The 24,076-nt window shown below is 40.3% G+C and overlaps 1 protein-coding gene across 8 annotated transcripts in view; it reads right to left on the reverse strand.

The window, feature by feature from the left end:
* The window catches only part of mphosph9 (M-phase phosphoprotein 9), an 84,180-nt gene that overhangs the window by 50,551 nt on the left and 9,553 nt on the right, over positions 1 to 24,076 (reverse strand). For all 8 annotated transcript variants that reach the window (XR_013578244.1, XR_013578245.1, XR_013578248.1 and 5 more), the window contains 7 exons: positions 22,954 to 23,555; positions 19,039 to 19,165; positions 15,251 to 15,341; positions 11,515 to 11,627; positions 7,688 to 7,813; positions 4,943 to 5,430; positions 3,387 to 3,545 (listed from right to left, as the gene is read on the reverse strand). Coding sequence is in view for 2 of the 8 variants with exons in the window: in XM_078554584.1 (XP_078410710.1) it covers positions 3,387 to 3,545; positions 4,943 to 5,430; positions 7,688 to 7,813; positions 11,515 to 11,627; positions 15,251 to 15,341; positions 19,039 to 19,165; positions 22,954 to 23,555 (1,706 nt within the window). In the remaining 6 variants the exon portion in view is untranslated. The remainder of the gene's footprint in view (positions 1 to 3,386; positions 3,546 to 4,942; positions 5,431 to 7,687; positions 7,814 to 11,514; positions 11,628 to 15,250; positions 15,342 to 19,038; positions 19,166 to 22,953; positions 23,556 to 24,076) is intronic.

The following is a 24,076-nucleotide window of genomic DNA, read 5'->3' on the forward strand; positions in this document are numbered from 1 at the left end:
CATTTATAAAGCCCAGGATCCGAAATAACTTATTAACTACTTTCTCAATCTGCTCTGCCACCTTAAACAATTTCTTCCAATATATCCCCAGGTCCTTCTGCCCCTGCACCCTCTTCAGAATTGCATCCTTTATTTTATATTGCTTCTCCTCTTTCTCCCCAATGAATCATTTCACTCTTTCTGCATTAAGCTTCATCTGCCATTCCATCAGTCTGTCTACACCTTCTCGCAGTCAACCACAAACCTATTCACAGTTCACAATATTTCCAAGTTTTGTGTTATCTAAAATTTTGAAATTCTGCCCTAAACCCAAGGATAAGTCATTAATATAGACCAAGAAAAGCAGTGGTCCTGATACCGACCCATAGGGATCATCACTATATACCTTCCTCCAGTCCAAAAAAAAAACCTGTCACCACTACTCTGTTTCCTGTCACTCAGCCAATTACACATCTAGCCGCTACTGTTCCTTTTATTCCATGGGCTTCAACTTTGCTGACAGGCCTGTCATGTGACACTTTATATCAAACACCTTTTGGAAGTCCATATACACATCAACCACATTACCCTCATCAATCCTCTTTGTTACTTCAATCAAAATAAATCCAGCAAGTTAATTAAACACAATCTGTCTTTAACAAATCCGTGCTGCCTTTCCTTAGTTAATCCACATTTGCCCAAGTGATTGATAATTTTGTCTTGGCTAAAGGCTTTCCCACCACTGATGTTAAACTGACTGGCTTGCAGTTGCTGGGCTTATCCTTACACACTTTTTTGAACAAAAGTGTAACATTTGCAATTCTCCAATGCTCTGGCACCATCCTTATATCTAAGGAAGGTTGGAAGATGATGGCCAGTGTCTCCACAATTTCCACCTTATTTCCCTCAGTATCCCTGATGTATCTCATCTGGCCCTGGTGACTTATCAGCTTTAAGCAAAGCCAGCTTATCCATCACCACCTTTTTAATCAGTTTTTAGCCCACCCAGTTTCTCATCTACTTTCTCTTTCACTATGACTTGTGCAGCATCTTCTTCCTTGGTTTAAAAAAATTGCAAAGTACCCATCTGATACCTCAGCCATGACCTCAGGTCCGTGTATAAATCCTCTTTTCAGTCTGTAATTGGCTCCATCCAGCCTTTTGTTATATTTTTGCTAATTATATGCCTTTAGACTTTTGGATTCCCTTTTATTACAGCTGCCATTCTCTTCTCATACTCTTATGTTTCTCATTTCTTTTCTCTTTTCTCCTCTGAACTTTTGATATTCAACCTGGTTCTCACTTATATTATCAACCTGGCGTCTGTCATATGCACCCTTTTTCTACTTCATTTTACTTTCTATCTCTTTCATCATTTAGAAGGCTCTAGATTTTTGTCCTCCCTTTGCCCTTCATGGAAATGTATCTCAACTCTACCCAAACCGTCTCCTCTTTAAAGGCAGCTCATTGTTCCAGTACAGCTTTGTCTGCCAATCTTCTATTCCAATTACCTGGGCCGGATCCATCCTCACTCCACTGAAGTTAAGTGAAGAATGGATCTGGAATGAGGAATGAATGGGCTGTCTTATGAGGAAAGGTTGGACAGACGGGGCTTGTTTCCAATGGAGTTTAGAAGAGTGAGAGGTGATTTGCTTGAAGTATACAGAATCCTGAATGGCCTTGGATGTTGAAAGGGTGCTTCCTCTTGTGGGAGAGTCCAGAACTAGGGGGAACTGTTTTAAAATTAGGGGGTCGCACTTTTAGGACAGAGATGAGGAGAAATCTTTTCCCTCAGAGGGTTGTGCAACTTTGGAACTCTCTGCCTCAGAAGGCGGTGGAGGTGGGGTCATTGAATATTTTTAAGGCAGAGGTAGATAGATCCTTGTTAGGCAAGGGGATCAAAGGTTATTGGGGGTAGATGGGAATGTGGAAATCGAAACACAAGATGATCAGCCATGGGTTTATTGATTGGCAGAGCAGGCTCGAGGGGCTGAATGGTCTACTCCTGTTCCTATTTCTTCTGTTCTAAGTTTACCTTCCCCCAATTAATTATTTTTACCCTGGATTTCTTCTTGTCCTTTTCCATAGCTTACCTAAAATCTTATGACACTATCAACGCTGTCCAAAATGTCCCCTACTGATACTTGATTCACCTCATTCCCCTTTTTGCACCTGTCACTTGCTTGCAAATTTAATCCTCCACACCATTTTCACTAGTTAGTGGCTTATAGAATACACCCAGTAGTGTAATGGTACCTCTATTGTTTCTTAGCTTTAACTAAATAGATTCTGTTCTTGAGCCCTCTAGAATGACCTCCCTCTCCAGTACTGTAATATTCACACAAATTAATACTGCAACCCTCCTCCTTTCATCCCTTCTCCATCCTTCCTGGATACCTTGCATGTAGGAATATTTAGCACCCAGCACCATATTTTTTCGAGTGTTATTGTCACAACATCATATTCTCACAATACTCATTAAAATATTACACAAGATATGTATTTTGGGCAATCAATTCTGCCAATGACCTAAGACAAGAATGCTGTAAATAAAAAATAATTTGTAAGCCCCCATTCCTGATCACTGTCCAGTGTCAATGCTGCAAAGCAAATGCACATGTGGTAATCTGGAGAGAACAGGGTTGGCAGTGATAGCCCTCCTCCCACCATGGTGAATACCCTGCTATCACTCGCTGTAAGAAGAACGGCCACTTGGATAAGCTAAGAGGGGACTGACGATGGTCGTAGAATGTACCTAGCATTAGTTAACATCTTCAAGGAAGGTAAGGAGAAAATTGGAAAAAAAATATATACAATGCCCATCTCAAATTTCTAACTGCATTTGCCATCGTCTCATAAAAGGTCTTCATAGTTTCCATCAGTTTATTTGCTCCAAGTTCAGAGACACTAGACCACAGTGGAATTTGCCTCAGCTGATAGTGAAATCAGATTTTTCTATTGATCCACGCTTTAGCAAACTCTGTAGCTCTCTTCATACCACAGTAATCTAAAACTACTTACACCCTCCAACAATCTGATCTCTTCACTGACAGAATTCAAAATCTGTTGGTTCGTAACACACAAACCTGAAGGTGCCCCATAACACACTATTTGAGCACACTGGTATGCTGTGCTGCAGAACAGGTCCAAACCTACGTAGTTTTGGGGGCATTAAATCTTTTCTTTCAATGTTGATTATTTTAAGCAAGTAAGGTCTTTATAATTTGCATGCAGTATATGAAATACTTTCTACGGTCTTCAGTTATGACAATCATGCTAGAAAAATCTATATTTTGGTTATGCATTTGGACGAAAAATTAAAGGGAAGAACAGCAAGTGAGGTAATGGAAATTAAATACATTTGATCGCTTTAAACACATGTTTTTTATTGAAACCAAAAAAATCACCTTTTTAAAAGATTCTTGTTACATTTCTCTGCTTCAAATATTGTAGAAGATCCATTTAAGGTTTCCAGCTTTTCTTTAAGGCCGTTTATTTCTGCCTCATAGTAAGCTCTAATGTCAGCCACATGACGCGCATGTTTCTCACGTAAATTTAGACGAGCTCTAGAAGTAAAATTCCAGTTTAAAAAATCTGAATTTAGGTTTACAGTGTAAATTGGACTGACTTTACAATATTATCACATTTAGCATTTGTAAAATCTGTTTATGCAAACATCATATTGAAAATTTCAAATTCTGTACATATGAACTGAGCTACCATGCTGAAATCCAGATTCAGCCAGCACTGAAAATATCTGGCACCATGGCACCAAGTGTTCTTAACAATCAAAAGCTTGTAGGCCTGCAGCCACTAATTTTTGCAATTTTGTATTTTTGCATTTTATTTCTGCTTTGCTCTTGATTTTATGCCTATAGTGAATATTTAATGTTATTTTGTATTAAATCTTACTTGGCAGACATTGATCTTAACCCAACTATGATTGTGCTTTGAATAATTAATCAATAATAACCAGCAGTGATCTGTCTTCTCAGACTTTGTTTTTTCATACAGGCCATGCACAGCTGGTATTTAGACTACTACATCTTTGTTTTCCACTTTTTCCAAGCTAGAATACTAAAATAAGTTGTCTTTTGTTTAAGTCCTTTTCTTACTAAGCATTCAGTGACCCTTAGACTACAGGCCAGGACGATGAGTAACCTTATGGTGGTCACCTAGTATGGTCATCAGAAGTAGTAGTTTGACTGATGAACATAACACTTGAAAGGATGACAGATGGGAAGACAACATCAAAAAATGCGTAAACAACTTGGATATTGCAAAATCTGCATGGCCTTGCAGTGCCTGTGAGAATTGATAAGAACTGAGGCTTGTTTTGAGTTTGGCCTGTACCAGGTCTCGGCAGGCTGGAATGAAGCCAGACATTTGGCTTAAAGGGATGCTGCTTTGAGGACTCGCTGCTGCAGCCATAGTGGAACAGTCACCACTGAAGACAGGAGGAAGGGCCAGGAACGGAGTGACTGACCATAGTGCCCACCCGTAGGTTACTCAATGACTTGGTAATGTATGTACCAAGGAGTCGGTAATATACGTTTCAATTTAGGGTGCTGTCGTGGAACAGACTAAGTTGGGGTTATCCATTTTGAAGAGCTGTTGTGGAACAGACCAAATTGGGGTTATTCTTGGTGCTTTAAAAATATCTGTCTTTCTTCTTTTCTTCTGATTACAGATATTTTATATTATCAATTATAATTGTCATATCAATATTATTGTGTTATTCTAATCATTATTCAATAAAATTGTTGTTTTAACACATTACTTGTCCTAGCTACCCATTCCTGTTACGTCCAGAGTAAGGCTCGCGAACCTAAGTGAGACTCCGAAAGGGACTCACTCTCATACCCCTCCCTACAAACTGTCTAAAAGGTTGGAAGGTCTGAACAGATTCTCAACAATATAAAAATAAAGTTTCTTAAATTTTTTCTTATAAAGTGTTACTTACATGGATAACATGATGGGATCTTCAAGAGATGATGCAGATACATTATGGTCCAATGATTCATTTAAACTGTTTGCAATCCCTAATGGCCCAATACATGGCACAGATGGTAGAGTCAATGTAGAACTGCTGCCCTCCCCTTGATCATGTAATGAATTTGCATTCCTTGTTGGCTTTAAGGTTTTAGAATGTGGACTGTCCATAACAGAGGAAGACCGTGAGGCAGGATGGAGATTCCAGTTCTGCAATGATGACGAGTTTTTCTGTGGGGAACATCTGGAAGAACTGGTCAATTCTGGCCCTGCAGAAGTATCTACATGTGAATCTGAATTAGGATTGGAATGGCTATGCATGGTTACACCCACTATGGAGTCTGGGCTGACTGAAGACCGAGTATCAGATTCTGAAACTGCTATTGGAGTGCTGGAATTATAACGTGGAGAAAATGCTGCAGATGGCTTCATATGAAGAGTGGGATCAAGCGTTAAAACCTTATTTTAGGGAGAGAAATATTGAAAGATTAATTTTTAAAGTTAAATCTCAATAAAAAACAAATCAAATAGAGTTTTAAAAAGTAAATTTCAACTATTCTTTAGTTGAAAATATAAAACAATATATTGCCCAGCTGTTGGTAAAAGATCCATGTGTGGCTCTGATGTGTTGATACATTAGGAGCTTTCTTTGCACATTTATTAGCAACATGCATTTAACTCAGAGTGGTGAAAATGTGGAACTGACTACCACATGGAGTGGTGGGGTATAGCTGAACAGCTTGTTTATTTGCTGTAAAAGTCAATGTAATTCTATGTACCTCAAAAACACTATAACCTTGCAGTTATACCATCCGGAAAGATGACTTAAATAGATGACAAAGCTGCAATCAGCCTGTCACCCCAGAAAACAAATTTGTTATCCACATCCCAGAAGTCCAAACCTCCAAACCTTTGAAAGGGTTATAGATTTGCACGACTAAGTAGATTTATGTGCATGCAGACGGGTAAAGTACCACTGCACAAGCACAAATAGGTAATGAGGGCAGGTATAACAGCCTTAATATAAATAAACACAAGTCATACAGACCTAAAGATCCCAAATGCTGGCCTGAGCCAAGTTAGCCAGCAACGGAGGGCACAAAACTGGCCTCAGTCTTCCCAGGCTTGGAAGAAATGAAAAAGAAAATGGAAATAATGCAAACACCAGCTTATGCAATAGAAAGAATAGTACAAGAATTGGGCAGTGCGATGCAATGACTCATTTCACGTGAAAGAAAACTTTGCAGGGAAAATTGGGCGGCACAGTGGGTTAGGCATCAGCCTTTCCCTATGGGTCCAAGGTTCAAATCCTGCCCAGATGACTTGAGATGAAAAAAAGTAAGGATCCTATCTAAAATATATTTGGGCAGTCCTAATCAAATTCGTCTTGGTTTACAACACTGAAGTGCCTTAAACAGCAACGTCACTCAGACAGACAAAGGTTGGCTGGTGTAAAAAATTGATAAGTATCACACTGGGGTGCACTTCTGATTTGGGGTAGAAGTTGGCACAGGGTTATAGCTTGGCTCTGCAACAGGCTGCATGGTGTGTACTTGATTATCAACACTGGGTACCTGAAATAGAAAATATTCAAATTCTCAGCAATAAACCCCATAATGATGGCCAAAAAATAAACCAACTGACTTCTTTCTGGTGGGGCACCCACCATTTAGTGGGCAAGAGTGGGATCCCACCTATTAGGTGACAGCCCAGTATCATGACTTCATCACTTCATAACAGCATGTGACTACTCCCTAAATGGTCAGAAGTGCAAACCCCAGCTGAGTTATCCCCACCCTAGCCTGCTGATGTTTATGTCAACTGCAAGGCCCAAAAAGCTCAATAATGAACTAACTCAGCACAGTTCAGAAGTTAAACATGGGATCTTTAGTATATTACATTCAAAATTATAACACAAGGTGCAGAATCCACTAAACTTAAATTGGGGTGTTCCAGCAATTTTTGTCCATGTTTTAACAATACAAGGTGTGCAATTTAAATGAAATTTAATATTTCCAATAAGCAAATATACAAACATCAAATTTGGAAAATGGCTTTATTTTAAATAAATCAAAGCTATTTAAAAGGTATTCAAGGCTTGGTGGTACTAAGATCACCTTTTGTAGTGCTTTTTACATTCAGTTCACACATCACCCTTGCTGCAAATAAAACATTCATTCATTTACACCTTCTTTGCCACCAAGTTCGATTTTTCAAACACTCTCCATGTCACTCTCCTGAGTTTCACTCTACTTAAACTCAAGCTACTTGAAAAACTCAGCCACTGATATCATATTCAATAATAAGTAGTCCTCACCCGACTCTTGCCAACCTCCACTGGCTTTGCCATCGACTTGAAAAATCTTGTCCTGATCTACAGATCTGCCTGCAGTAGTTCCACCACAGTCAGTCCTACATCCCATCTCACACCTTCTATTCTTCTATTTCTGAGCTATTGCACACCCGCCTCAGCTCGAGAGCTTTTAATAATAGTGGCCTTGCTTTCTGCAATTCTGTTTCTAAATCCATCCACTTTGTTACACTTAACCCTCCATCAAAGCTACAGAATCTAGTTATTCAGGTATACCTCAGTTCTTGTAACTCATGCCTGCTAATCAGTCAGCAGACCACCAACTCCCAAAATGCTTTGGGATGTGTTGCTATGTTAACAACACTAGACAAATGAAAACTGCTGATGATGCTGAAACTGTCTTACCTGTGGGGGAGACTGATGAAGTGGAAGGGGACTCAATTCCCAGTCAGTTACACTCTGTTTTTCCTTCTGTTTCACACGATAAATCTCCTTCAGTGAAGGGGCCTGCCACTGGGAGCCTGTTGGAAGCTAAAGACAAATTTGATTGGGTTTCACAATTGTGATATGGGCCGGCTGTGTCAGCTTGTAAGAATGCTCTATGATTTAAATTGTCAATCTATCCCTGCAGCCTTCCACTTGGGTTTTAATGTTATAGCAATAGTGAAGAAAAGTGAAAATTGTAATCTTGGTTTTATGTATGAACAACAGACTCAAAGGAATGTAACGGCAGAAAATGACGAATACCCAAGCTATGAGAGAAGTTCATGCACTGATATGAGACTAGTTGCCAAGACACCATATACCGCAGTAAACGATAAAAATATGTCCTATTCATTCAGATTAAAAACAAGTTTGTAATATTTGAAAATGAGTAAACACTTAAAAATCCAGCCCCTGCTAAACATGCAACCACATATTATGCAAGCACAGGCCCATTTTGTATTACAGAACAAGAATAGAACCTGTTTCTGCCCCCTCTACAGTTTCCAAGGCAGAGTCCTCGGGGTGCATGGCTGGCATAGAGGGCAGAAACTGGTTGTTTCACACCATGGAAACACAGGATGTGTGGTCTCTTGGTTGTTCCACATTCCTAATCAGTCGGAAGCTCATTACCATGCAGGCAGCTTGGACAACTGAAATTGATCATTTCAGCCCTGGGAACCAGGTTGTATTATTTGCATGTCACATTGTCATTTAATATAACACTGTAGAACAGTTATATAAATGTAATACCATTCTTAGTCAAAATAATAAAGCTTGTTATTATAAACCTACTCACACATGAATCAGGAGTAAAGTTATTTTGGCCAGATTAAAAACCTTTAGTTGTGACCGTTACCACAGAGTAAATTCACCAACACAGCTTATTTTTGATTTTTATCTTGCCAATCATCTTCAATCTCTCCTAGCTGATTGATGATCACTTGTGAATTATGATGGGGAATTTGCATGTTAAGATGTTAACACTACATGATTTTGAATAATCACTGAATGATACAGAATAGGAGGAGGCCATTCAGTTCATCTCCTGTGCCAGCTCTTTGAAAGAATATCCAATTAGTCCCATTTACCCATCTTCCCCCTGTCCATGATCCTGGCAAATTTTCCCTCAAGTCTTTATCAAACTCCCTTTTGAATGTTTCTGTTGGATTGGCTCCCACTACTGTTGCAGACAGTGATTTCCCTCATGTTAACTCTGGATTTGCCAATTACCTCAAATCTACATCCTCTGGTTACTGACTCTTCTGTCATCAGAAACATTTTCTCCTTTAATCCACTAAAACCTTTCATGATTTTGAACGCCTCTATCATTTGTTCCTAAAACCTTTTCTGTTCCAAGGAAAAATTCCCAGCATCACTAGTCTTTCCATCTCCTCCTGAGGACCCCATCAGCAATGATACCAGTCTTCAAACCTATTCAATTCACTCTATGTGATATCAAGAAAGAACAGAAGCATTGGATACAGCAAAGGATACAGACTCTGACAACATCCCAGCAGTAGTACTGAAAACTTGTGCTCCAGAGCCACCTGTCCCTAGCCAAACTATTCCAGTACAGCTACAACACAGGGATTTACTCAACAATGTACAAAATTGACCAGGAATGCCTGTCTACAAAAAGCAGCACAAATCTAAACAGGTAATTACTGCTCCATCAGTTTTCTCTCAATTATCAGCAAGTGATCGACAATGCTATCAAGTGACACTTACTCAACCTGCTCACGATACTCAGTTTGGGTTCTACCAGGGCCACCCTGTTTCAGACCTCATTACAGCCTTGGCCCAAGCATGGACAAAAGAATTGGACAAGCAGCCCTAGCAAAAATTAAGTCAATGGGAATCAGGGGGCAACTCCACTGGCTGGAATCATACCTAGCACAAAGGAAGATGTTTGTGGTTGTGATAATTGGAGGCCTATCATCTCAGCCCCAGGGCATTGCTTCAGGAGTTCCTCAGGTTAGTATCCTAGGCCCAACCATCTTCAGTTGCTTCATCAATGACCTTCCCTCCATCAAAAGATCAGAAGCGGGGATGTTCACTGATGATTGTACAGTGTTCAGTACCATTTGCAACTGCTCAAACACGGAAGCAGTCTATGCCTGCATGCAACATCCCTGGACCACATTCCGGCTTGGGCTGATAAGTGGCAAGTAACATTTGACATTTGTGCCAAACAAGTGCTGGGCAATGAAAATCTAACCACCTTCCCTTAACACGCAAAGACATTACCAACACTGAATCCTCACCATCTACTTCTTGGGGTGACCACTGGTCAGAAACAGAACTGGACCAGCCATATAAATACTGTGGCTACAAAGAGCAGGTCAGGGGCTGGGAATTCTGCTGTGAGTAAATCGCCTCCTGATTCCCCAAAGCATGTCCACCATCTAAACAACACAAGTCAGGAATGCGATGGAATACTTTCCATTTGTCTGGAGAGGCTAGACATTATCTAGGGCAAAGCAGCCCGCTTGATTGTCACCCCATCCACCACCTTAAACATTTCAAACCTTCTACCACTGGCACACAGTGGTAGCAGTGTGTGAGATCTACAAGTGCACTGCAGCAATTTGCCCAGCAACTGTTCCAAACCTATGACCTCTACCACCTAGAAGAACAAGCACAGCAGATACAAGGGAATCGCACCACCTGCAAGTTCCCCTTCAAATCCCACACCAATATGGTTCCAAGTCAGAATGCTGTTCCTTCACTGGCGATGGGTCAAAATCGTGGAACTCCCTCCCTAACAGCACAATGGGTGCACCTACACCACATGGAGTGCAGTGGTTCAAGAAGGCAGCTCAGCACCTCCTTCTCAAGGGAAATTAGGGATGGGTAATAAATTGCTGGCCTTGCCAGTGACACTCACATCCCAAGAAGGGATTAAAAAAATAACTGAAGTCTCACATTTCTCAAATGAGTTACTGGACAAACATTGTTTGAGATGTGATGCATTCAATGTTCTTTGCTTCTATGCAAAACTGGTGCTGTGAATCAAATGTAACAGAAAAAGTGCAATTTAATGTAAAAAACTGAATTACATTGCACAAACACCGAAAAGCCCATCCCAAAGCACTATCTCAATGTAAGACTGCTCAGTGGTACTGAGCTGCAATAAAAACGTTGCAACCCAGACATAATAATCTGTGACTCTCCTGACAACCCACTCTAATTTTGAAAAAAGACAAATACTACAAGTCATAAGTTGTGACAGTTGCACCATCACACTCAACCATTATATCCAATTAACAGGGTTTACAAGATACAGAAAATAATGTTGAGTCAGAATACAATCATGACAACAGCAAAATCTGCTTTCTTTACTTACACCTTATCCAACACTTCAATTTGTTACCCATTCTCATTTCTACTGGTCTTTCCCCATTACTACAATAAATCCTATGCTAATTCTTTGTTTTTCAACTTCAATTGCATCCAAGTACAGTCACACTTCTGTTTATGCTCACGAGGAAGGAAAGGAAAGGTTAGTTAGATTATAGAAGGTAAATAATGCCCAGAAACCTGGACGTATTAATGCATTTCCACTGCAAAACATACATGAATGCAGTGAGAATTCAAGGCATACGTGAAGACACAGTTAGAAAGAAAACAACTTAGCTGGGAGAATTAAGAGTTTTACATTTGCTTGCTTTTCCTGAAGTAAAAAGACCTTCTATTTCACATAACTGAACAACATTTGACCGATTAATAAAATCTTTTCTACATACCTGACATCTGTCGACAGTTTTGGTGGAAGAAAATATGTCAGCAACATCAGCCTCCTTGTTCTTTGGTAAAGGGTAGTACAGCTCCCCTTCATCCAGCCTCCAATAAGATAGTCCTAAAATAAAAATAAAACAAGCTAAACATAAAAACAGGGGTAATGAGATTCCAAACAATAGCTAGTTTAAAGGCTTAAATATTAGAAAACAAATAAAGAAATTATTGGAGATTTTTAAAATTCCAATGATATATTTTTAAATCATGGAGAAACACCAATCTTTTCACAGAATCACAGTGCAGAAGAGGCCCTTCGGTCCATCGAGTCTGCACTGACACGTGAGAAACACCTGACCTACCTACCTAATCCCATTTACCAGCACATGGTCCAGAGCCTTGAATGTTATGAAGTGCCAAGTGCTCATCCAGGTACTTTTTAAAGGGTGTGAGGCAACCCGCCTCCACCACCCTCCCAGGCAGTGCATTCCAGACCTTTTGCCTCCTTCTTCAGACAAAGATTAGTGATATAGCCAGCAGCTTCTTCTCTACTACTGCCCTGTAATCAGCCAGCAGGAGATCCTGTAAAGAAGCCTGAGCTTTCCCATGCAGCTTGTGGAAGTTTCAGTCTTCCAAATAATCTCAGCTAGCAGCCACTATTTGACAAAGTAGGATTTAGAGGCTGGTAGAGAGCAATTGTAGTAGTTTGGTTTAACTTTAGCTCATAAGTTTAACACTCCAATATTATGGGTACAAATAAATGCTTGCTAAATATTCAATACATTGCGTAAAATGCACATCACAAACACACCTGTAAAAAGGACAAACACCTACTGGTATCTGCTCAGAGCCAAAACTTAATTGGGTGAATAATAAATGATGACTTACCTACTCAAATAGTTCTAATTTCTGGATGCAACAAGTTTTATAATTTATCAACAGTGAATGTGCTACATTTAACTTTATTTTTATACAAATTAATTCATAATGGCTCCAGAATATGTCTGCATATTGGTAAACAAAATGTATAACTTATCTACATTCCGCCATTACTAGCACCTAATGCCTTGTAATTGAGACCCATATTAGGAATGTGCAGATTTCCTTTTGTTTTTCAATGAAGTTTTATTGAGTCTGCAGCACAGAAACAGGCTATTCAAGCCAACCGTGCCATGCCAGTGTTTATGCCCCACACAAGCCTCCTCCCACCCTACTTCATCATGCCAGCATATCCTTCTATTCCTTTTTCCCTCATGTTTATCCAGCTTCCCCTGAAATGCACCTATGCTATTCATCTCAACTGCTCCATGTGGTCCCATGTTCCATATTCTAGCCATGCTCTGGCTAAAGAAGTTTCTTCTGAATTCCCTATTGGATTTATTAGTTACCATCTTAGGTTTATGGCCTATAATAAATTAAAACAGAAAATGCTGGAAAAACTCAGCAGGCCTGACAGCATCTGCTTCTCTCTCCACAGATGCTGTCAGACCTGCTGAGTTTTTTCAGCATTTTATGTTTTTATTTCAGATTTCCAGCATCCGCAGTATTTTGCTATTCCCCCCAACAAGTGGAAACATCTCTATTATGCTCCTATCAAACATCTTCATAATTTTGAAGATCGCTATTGGGCCACTCCTCAACTTTCTCTTTGAGAGAAAAGGGCCTCAGCATGTTCAGCCTTTTCTAATAATTGTAACCTCCTGGTTCTGGCATCATCCTTGCAATTTTTTTCCCCCCAATGTTTTTCTCTAATATGGAAGTCATTACTGTGGACTGTACTCCATGATCTGACCAAGGTTCTATTTAAATTTAACGCAGGGGCTCTGCATATTGAAAGAAACATTGCCCTTTGTAGTTATAAACAACTGTTAGTGACAGATATATATTAGAAGTGTACAATACACACAGGTTAAAATAGTCTGTGGTATCACTTAAATAAATACAGGTATTACAATTCAAGTTATTTAGTATATCATATCATGCTAAATTAAATCAATGGATAAAGAATTTGTACTAAAAAAAATGAATGGAACGCAGCAGAAAAGGCACTGGGGTTACAGTTAGGGTTGACTGATGACTTAAATCAAAAATGCCCATTGAAGTCAGGAAATTACAATTTGATTACAATATTTCGAACATCCCTTTCCATACCAATAGAGATAATATCTAAGAATATATTGAGGAAAGCTAGAAGAATTATGGACTCTGAGCTATTGATCTAGTGTCACCGAGTTTAAATTGCTGGTTGTGCTGTTTAGTAAGTAAGTAAGTATTTTGCCTATGATTTTGGCTCTGAATTATTTTCTTTGTAAATAAATCTGGACAGGAGTTCAGCCTATATAAAGTCACCTGACAGTGTAATGATTTCCATTCTTTGAAATGGATATCCTATGTTTACGCTAATAATTAATTTACCACAATCGGTGTTGACTGTTAAACCGGGGCTACACTAACTCAGAATAGCAGTGTAAAATGACACAGGGTTTGGGTCGTAAATGACTCAGACTCACAGGTATTCAGTTTCTATTAGTACATGGTCATCATTGCTGCTTGTGCAAGAGAGCCTGAACTGTTCCATGCATTTAAAGGGTGCACTAGATAATCACACAAGGGTGGGTATGGTGCCTAAACACAGCATGGAACAGTTGGGCTGAAAGGCTGTTTCTGTGCTGTACATACCATGTAATATGAAAGTTATGCCAAAGAAATAGAGAGTTGCCAATGTAACTCTATTCAAAAAAGGGAGAAAGAGGATTAACCAGGTAACCCTAGATCATCAGATTAATGGGGAAGGACCGGTAGAAATGAGAATAGCCAATAAATTGAAATGCTGAAGCTGAACATCAGAGGCAGAGTGAAGAGAACTGTCCTTACTCAATCCTGATTGCTGATGTCGCAGTATTGTTAAGTTGGATGCAGCAAAATACAGGTGTCGGACCCCGTATCGGGGAAGCCCGGGACAGGACGTGCGCTGGGTTTGTGGATTTTCTGGATTTTGGGTCCTGGGGTTGGGGGAATAGGATAATTGTTAATTAAAACTTAAAGCCAGGCTGATTTCTCTGCCCTGAGGAAGGGATGAGGGGTGGATCAGGAAGGCTTCCGCACCATTAATTCTGACATGAAATAAATAAAGCCATACCCAAACAGCAGGGGATCAGTGGGCTGCAACCTGGATGTGATGGGCAGCAATGCCCGATGGGTATGGTAGTTTCCAGGGTTTCAGATCCTTCCAGATTTTGGGATGCCAGATAAGGGGTCCAGTACTTATATATATTATTTTCTCTATCAGATGAATCCTGATGAATGGAACAGGGCAAGTGTGGTGATACAACTCAGGCTTCTGGTTTGGATTATTTACTTTAATCAAAGTTGGAATGATTTGACCAGTAAAGTCACAGATTATTAGAAATCATTCAATGTTTGTTTAGCAATTGTAGGGGGTGCAGCTAAACGTGGAAAATTTTGCATAACTTGATAAGTTTGTGGTTCATGGAAAAATAGATATGCATAGATATGTCCACAACTTGATAGGTTCGTGGTTCATGGAAAAATAGATATGCATTCTGTTTGGGCAATATATTGGTCTCCAAACACAAGGAAGCACTGCAAAGGTCTGAAAACAGTATATTTGCTTCATGGATGTGATGGGGTTCTAGGCAGGTTAATGTAGAAAGATAGATGGATGAATTACAAAATAATCCAGGCATTAAATTCAAAAGGGTCAGAGAAGCTAAAGCTTGTATTTACCTGAAACATTAGATACCAAAGAATTCGGACTGCTAGAAGGTCTGTTGAGGTAGGAGCAGTTGTGAGATGAGCCTGCAGATAGTAAATGAACCTGAAATTTAGAAAAGTAATTTAAGTGTAAAACTTTGTTCTACCCAAAAATAATTGCATAAAATCATTTTAACTTACTTAATACTGCATACAGTACTCCAGGTGCAATCCAGTCTAACCAAGGTTCTATACAACCGAAGGAAGACTTAGCTATGCCAGCTCTGAAATTCTCTTGCAAGAAAAGCTAATATACCATTAGCCTTTCTAATTGCTCGCTGCACCTGCATGTTAGCTCTCACTGGCTTATTGACAAGGACGCCCAGGTCTCTTTGTACATCTACACTTCCTAATCTCTTACTATTCAAGAAATATTCTGCATAACTGTTCCTCCTACCAAAGTGGATAACCTCACATTTTCCCACATTTTATTACATCTACCACGTTCTGGCCCCTTCACCAAGTCTGCTCAAATTCCCTTGAAGCTGCTTTGCATTTTCCTCACAACCTAGCTTTGTGTCTGTCATCCACAAACTTAGAAATATTACAATTGGTCCCCACATCCAAATCATTGATATATATTGTGAACAGCTGAGGCCCAAGTACTGATCCTTGCAGTACCCCACTAGTCACAGCCTGCCAACATAAGAATGACCCGTTTATTCCTACTCTGTTTTCTGCCTGTTAGCCAATCCTTAATCCATGCCAGTATATTATCTCCTATCCCGTGTGCTTTAATTTTGCTAACCAACCTCCTGTGGGGGACTTCATCAAAAGCCTTCTGAAAATCCAAGTATACTCCATCCTCTGATTCCCCTTTGTCAATTGTTAGTAACATCTTCAAAACACTTCCACAGGTTCATCAAACATGATTTTCCATTCATAAATCCATGTTGACTATGCCCAATCATATCATTATTACCCAAGTGTCCATTTGTCACATTCTTTACAACAGATTCTAGCAATTTCCCTACTACCGATGTAAGGCTAACAGATCTATAGTGCCCCATTTTCTCTCCCTCCCTTCTTGAATAGTGGGGTGACATTTGCTACCTTCCAATCTGCAGGAACCGTTCCAGAAATAGAAGTTTGGAAAATGATCGCCAATGCAACTACTATCTCCATAGCCACCTCGTTCAACACTCTGGGATGCAGAATATCAGGTCCCGGTGATTTATCAAACTTCATAGAGTCATAGTCATAGAGCACAGAAACAGGCCCTTCAGCTCTTCGTGTCCGTGCCGGCCATCAAGCACCTATCTATTCTAATCCCATTTTCCAGCACTTGGCCCATACCCCTGTAAGCTATGGCGTTTCAAGTGCTTATCTAAATACTTCTTAAATGTTGTGAGGGTTCCTGCCTCTACCACTCTCTCAGGCAGTGTGTTCTAGATTCCTCTGGGTGAAAAAATGTTTCCTCAAATCCCCTCTAAATCTCCTGCCCCTTACCTTAAATCTATGCCCCCTGGTTATTGACACCTCCGCTAAGGGGAAACGTTTCTTCCTATCTACCCCCCTCATAATTTTGTATACCTCTATCAGGTTCCCCCCCTCAGCCTTCTTTGCTCTAGGGAAAATAACCCTAGCCTATCCAGTCTTTCTTCATATCGGAAATGCTACAGCCCAGACAACATCCTGGTGAATCTCTTCTGCACCCCCTCCAGTGCAATTACATCCTTCCTATAGTGTGGCGACCAGAACTGCACACAGTATTCCAGCTGTGGCCTAACCAGTATACAGCTTCAACATAACCGCCCTGCTCTTATATTCTATGCCTCGGCTAATAAAGGCAAGTATCCAGTATGCCTTCTTAACTACCACCTTATCTACCTTTGCTGCTGCCTTCAGGGATCTGTGGACATGTACACTAAAGTCCCTCTGATCCTCTGTGCTTCCTAGGGTCCTACCATTCATTGTGCATTCCCTTGCCGTGTTAGTCCTCCCAAAATGCAACACCTCACACTTCTCAGGATTAAATTCCATTTGCCACTGCTCTGCCCATCTTACCAGTCCATCTATATCCTCCTGTAATCTAAGGCTTTCCTCCTGCGAACTTACTGATCATACCTCCTATAATCACGTCTAAATCATTAATGTACACTACAAACAGCAAGGGTCCCAGCACCAATCCCTGCAATACACCACTTGTCACAGGCTTCCAATTGCAAAAACAACCTTCGACCATCACCCGCCGCCTCCTGCCACTAAGCCAATTTTGGATCCAATTTGCCAAATTGCCCTGGATCCCATGGGCTCTTATCTTCTTGACCATTATCCCATGCGGGACCTTGTCAAAAGCCTTACTGAAATCCATGTAGACTACATTAGCTGCACTACTCTCATTGACACAACTAGTCACCTCCTTGAAAAATTAAATTAGTCCCATTAATTTCTCCAATGCAACCTTCTTACTGATATTAATTGCCTTCAATTCCTCATTCTCCCTGGTCCCTTGGATCTCTAAATCTGGGAGATTTCCTGTACTTTCCTCGGTGGAGATAAACACAAAGTATTCATTTAGCTTCTCTGCCATTCCACTATTCTCCATTATAAATTCTCCTGACTGCCTGTAATGGGCCCACATGTGTCTTAGCCAAACGTTTCCTTTGTAAGTACCTATAAAAGCTTTGACAGTACGTTTATGTTTTTTGCTAGTTTCCATTCACAATCTATTCTCCCTTTGTTTATCAGTCTCTTGGTCCTCCTTTGCTGTATTCTAAAATGCTCCCAATCCTGAGGTTCACTATTTCTGGCAACCTTATCAGACTTTTCTTTTAACCTTATACAATCCTTAACTTTCTTTGTTAGCCACGGTTGACTGACATTATTTTTGGGTATTTGTGCCTTGAAGGAATGTATAGTTGCTGTAAACTATGTTATAATTCTTTAAACGGTGTCCATTGCCCATGTACCGTCATACCTTTTAATGTATTTTCCCAATCCAGCTCAGTCAATTTGCTCCTCATACCTTTATAGTTTCCTTCGTTCAAACTTAACAACTTGGCTTCAAGATTGAGCTACCTCACTTTCAAACATAATGTAAAACTCTATCTTATTATGATCACTCATCCCTAAAGGTTCTTTTACAACAAGGCTATTAATTAGTTAAACATCGAGCCATGGTCAATTCTTGTTTCCATGATGCTCAAGTTACATTGATAAATCTCATCAAAACTAGCTAACAAATAGTTGTGTTTAATGCTTCAGGAAGTACCATCACCAGTCAATATTTCACAGTGCACAATAATTAAATGTTCATTGACAGGTTTCCTCCATTAAATATAAATTTCAGAAAGTTTGTGTGAAGCAGAGAACAAAGATCATCAAGCTAGATTTATATCAGATAAAAGCAATTTTCATGGCTTTCAGTAATGCCAATAGATAGAGCATTTTGCCAATGCAGCTGACAGAATTAAATTACAACCTGCAGTACATAACACTGAATCAAAGCGGCAATGACTTAATGATAAATCTCCATGGCTGATCAGCTCACTCTCCAAATTTAAGGTGAGAACACCAACAAGAGGAAGCAACTAAGGTTTAATCAGTAAATGCTATTTAAAAAAAACAGGATTTGGTCTGTTGTGGTGTGAATTTGTAGGAAGTTAAGAAACATCAAATCAACAGCATAAAATTACTATGGACTGTCAAAAACCTTCAGAGATAGTCCTCTGCAATAATGGCTGTAAAATTCACAAATACTTAGGCAAAACTCCCAGAAGAAGAACTTTAATTGTAGCTTAAATAACACCAATACTTACATCTTCTGGTGCTTCAATCTCCTGTGGGTGCCCACATCCTCGTGGCTGCATTCTCTCCAATCCAGCTCCCTTTGCAAATTTTGATTTCTGATTCTTCTGTTTAACTTTTTGTGCCCATGACGTCAAACTTTTTTAAAAAATGAAAATTTATTTAATGCTATCAGACATGCCCATGTAAACTATGTTAAACTGTCCATAAAACTGGGCCACTGTTTTCTTCTACATTAGGACATGTTGGGTTGGATTTTCCTCTGCATTCTCACCCAGAATCTGAGGATCACAGCAGAGAATAAGGGAAGTTGGCTGGTGAGGCCTGCTGTTTTAAAATACTTTTATTTTAGAATTCTCATCCTTGTTTTCAAATTCCTCCTTGACCTTGCCCCTCCCTACCTTTGTAAACTCCTCCAGCTGTACTACCCTCTGAGATATCTGCACTCATTTAATTCTAGCCTTTTGTACATCCCCAATTTTAATTGATCTACTATTGGCAGTTATGCCTTCAGTTGCCCAAGCCCCAACAATGGAAGTCCCCTCTCCACTTCTGTGCCTCTCACCTCGCTTTCCACCTTTGAGCCACTCTTTAAAACCGCTCTTTGACCAAGCCAATGGACTTCCCTCCATGTCTACCATGGAGAAAGTGGTAGTAAGCTCTGACATTCTCTATTGGAAGGAGCAGGCAATGTAACAGCCTCTTCAGTCTCCATGTTGCTTTCAGCATTGCAATACCCCAATCTTGGCCACGGCCCTCATTGGAACTACTGGTTCAATCCTTGCCTGGTTCCGCCCCTTTTAAATGGTGCTCTCAACTATTCTAATCTTCGCTGGCAGTCTTGTTGTAACACCACTGGGATTTTACAGCTGGATAATGACAGTGGGGATCCCACTGGAAATCCACCACGCATATCTGATGATTCCTGATCCAATCAGGGTTCCAGCAGTGTTGAAGATGTGCAAAATTGTCCCGGCACTGCTGGAGAGGAGAATCATGGTTATTGATTCAAGGCAAAACAGGTGCACGGCTCCCATTTGAACATTAAGATAAAAGCAAAATGCTGCGGATGCTGGAAATCTGAAACAAAAACAAAAATAGCTGAAAAAACTCAGCAGGTCTGACAGCATCTGCGGAGAGGAACACAGTTAACGTTTCGAGTCTGTATGACTCTTCATCAGAACTAACATTAACTGTGTCCCTCTCCGCAGATGCTGTCAGACCTGCTGAGTTTTTTCAGCTATTTTTGTTTTTGTTCCCATCTGAACATTCCTGTCCAGATATTTCATCAGAATCACAGAATCTCAGAGTGCAGAAAAGGCCCTTCGGCCCATCAACTCTGCACTGACACGTGAGAAACACCTGCACTACCTACTTAATCTCATTTACCAGCACTTGGCCCATAGCCTTGAATGTTATGACGTGCCAAGTGCTCATCCAGGTACTTTTTAAAGGATGTGAGGCAACCTGGCTCCACCACCCTCCCAGGCAGTGCATTCCACACTGTCACCACCCTCTGGGTAAGAAAGTTTTTCCTCACACCCCCCACAAACCTCCTGCCCCTCACCTTGAACTTATGTCCCCTCGTGACTGACCCTTCAACTAAGGGGAACAGCTGCTCCTTATCCACCCTGTCCATGCCCCTCAATCCTGTACACCTCGATCAGGTCGCCCCTCAGTCTTCTCTGCTCCAAAGAAAACAACCCAAGTCTATCCAACCTCTCTTCATAACTTAAATGTTTCATCCTAGGCAACATCCCTGGTGAATCTCCTCCGCACCCGCTCCAGTGCAATCACATCTTTTCTATAATGTGGCGACCAGAACTGCACACAGTACTCCAGCTGTGGCCTCACCAAGGTTCTATACAACTCCAACATGACCTCCCTATTTTTGTAATCTATGCCTCGATTGATAAAGGCAAGTGTCCCATATGCCTTTTTCACCACCCCACTAACATGCCCCTCCGCTTTCAGAGATCTATGGACACACGGGCCAAGATCCTTTCGTTCCTCAGAACTTCCTTGTGTCATGCCGTTCATTGAACTTGACAAATTCCTTGTCAAATTACTCCTTCCAAAATGTATCACCTCACACTTTTTAGGGTTAAATTTCATCTGCCACTTATCTGCCCATTTGACCATCCCGTCTATATCTTCCTGTAGCCCAAGACACTCAACCTCTCTGTTAACTATCTGGCCAATCAGGGGACTGCACGATCAGAGTATTGTGCTTTCAAGCACTGAAAACATACGAACATTTGAACAAGGAGCAGGAGTAGGCCATTCAGCCCCTCGAGCCTGCTTCACCATTTAATATTATGGCTGATATGAAATCTGCATCCCACCTACATCTGATAACATACCACCCCCTTGCTTACCAAGAATCTATCACCTCTGCCTTAAAAATATTCAAAGACGCGGCTTCCACCACCTTTTCAGAAAGAGAGTTCCAAAGACTCACAATCTTCAATGAAAATAATTCTTCTCATCTGTTTTAAATGGGCTGATTGTCTGCATCTAATCTTCTCCTCCTTTGGGAAATAGAAAGAAAGTATTGTGCAATGTGAGCATTAATCCAAGTGACCAGACATGTCATCATAATTTCAGCCCATGTATCCTGCAGTGATGGTGAGCTGTTACTTTTCAGAGTGAGGGCAGGTATACAGTGGTGTTCCCCAAGAGTCAGGACTAGGATCACTGCTTTTCTTGATGTATATTAAAGACTTAGCCTTGGGTATGCTAGGTACCATTTCAAAATGTGCAGATGATGGAAGTATTGTGAACTCTTGAGGAGGGTAGTGTAGGCTTCAAGAGGATGTAGACAGGCTGGTGGAATGAGTGGACAAATGGCAGATGAAATTTAATGCAGAGGAATGTAAAGTGACATATTCAGTAAGAAGAAAAGGAGGGGCAACATAAACTAATGGGCAAAATTCTAAAGGGGGGTGAAGGAACAAACTGACAAGGAGCTATACACACACAAATCGTTGAAGGTGGCAGGGAAGGTTGAGAAAGCCATTAAAAAGGCATATAGGAACCTGGATATTGTAAGTGGGAGCATAGAATACAAATGCAAGGAAGTTATGATGAACCTTTATAAAACAATATTGTGGCCTTCACAGCAGAATAGTGTCCATTCTAGACACTGCACTTTGGAAGGATATGAAGGCTTTAGAGAGGGTGCAGAAAAAATTTACAAGAATGTTTCCAGGGATAAGGAACTTGGCACTGTTCTCCTTAAAGAAGAGAAGTTTGAGAAGAAATTTGATAGAGGTATTGAAAATTGTGGAGTTTGGACAGAGTAGATGGAAAGAAACTGTTTCTTTTGGCAGAGGGATCGAGAGTTAGAGGACACAGATTTAACGTAATTGACAGAAGAACCAGAGACAAAATGAGGAAAAGCTTTTTTTTAAAAAACAGAGTGGTTAGGATTTGGAATGCACTGTCTGAGTAGACTGTTGTGGCAATTCAAACGTGGCTTTCAATACAGAATTGGACAAGCATCTGAAGATAAAAAATCTGAGGATGACAGGGAAAGGGCTTGGGAGTGGAACTTGCTGAATAGTTCTTGCAAAGAGCCCGTGTGGACTAGATGGGCTGAATGGCCTCCTTCTGTGTCGTAACCATTCTATGCGACATACAGCTCCACGAGAGGCAAGTGCAATAGTGTAGCCCCTGCCATCCAACCCTTGCCTTACCTTACCAAGCTCCATACTGGGGGCTAAGCCTCAAAAAACTAAAAATATGCTGTTAGTTGAGATTCATTTGTCCGTGGTTAAAAATAATCAATTATAAATGCTCTGCTTTGATACTGCTATCTTCCAAAAGACAGATCCCATCATCAATTTCTAACTGGACAAAGTGAAAGTTATATCGAGAGGCAAGCATCAATTTAAAAATATTTCATTCAAAGCTTTGGTACGTACCCATTAGCCTTATTCTGCTTTCCAAGAAGACCATCAGTCACAGCTTTAATTTCCAACTTAGATTTATTGCTACTTGCTTCCTGATTAGTCCTCATGTCTTGAACTGGTTTGCTTGGAAATTTAAGTGCAACAGAGTGCTCATCACCAGTGGCAAAAATGAATGATGCTTGTCCATTTTCTTTCAGGTGAGGAAAACTGGATAGATTATGCTTAAGTGGAATTGAATCATTTTCCTTCATATTCTGTGTATTATTTGAAGCATTCAATCTGGCCTTATTCGCTGTACCAAGACCATGAAAACTAGATTGCACAGATGCTAAAAATGTTCCATATCCACTGGTCAATAGCGTGTTGTCCTGAAGTTCTTTCTGTTCATGATTACATTCACTGGTAGCCATTACCTGTTCCTCTGTTTCACTGCAGTCAGACTGAACATCAGATTCTATTTGACATTCCTGTTCCTCCAAGCGGTGGCCATTGCGAAAACCAGATGCAGTCAAGTCACCTGCGAGTTTTGAAAAGCATGGTGATCTGGTTGTACACTGTGCGAGACCAATGTCATTCTGTAACTGAATTAGTGCTTTGATTTCGTCTTGGATAAGCTGGAAATAACAAGATGAAAAAAATACCATGAGGTAGCTGCCACATCAATAATATCATATTATTATAGGTCATAATATCTGCAGAATTCAGTTTTCCCATATCCATTGTATCAAGCTGTGAGAACATGAATGCACAATTTATATTTCAGCACAGAGGAAATGGAACTGGTTCTACTGAAAAACTAATTCTCAATTTTTTTGGGGGGGGGGGGGGAAAAAGAGAAAATTCTAATATAATTTGTACATTCAAAAGGAAAGTCAGCATATTAAAATTACATTTATATTTATCACATTCAACCATTTTAAAAATGTTGTATGTTCTCTACCCCTCCCTCTTAATCCTGCTCTGACACGTCTGTACTTCTACCGCAGCAGAGCATCAAGGGCAATGCTTTAGTTTTTCACACAATCTATCATTATTAGATAATTTGTTATCATTCGGGTGTTGGCATTTTCACCATCTCTGGAATGTTTGATATAGAATTCTGCTATTTGGGCAGAAAACTGCTCCACACTTGGCA

Source organism: Cetorhinus maximus, chromosome 12, assembly GCF_964194155.1.
Source record: "Cetorhinus maximus chromosome 12, sCetMax3.hap1.1, whole genome shotgun sequence".
NCBI classification, from domain to species: Eukaryota; Metazoa; Chordata; class Chondrichthyes; order Lamniformes; family Cetorhinidae; genus Cetorhinus; species Cetorhinus maximus.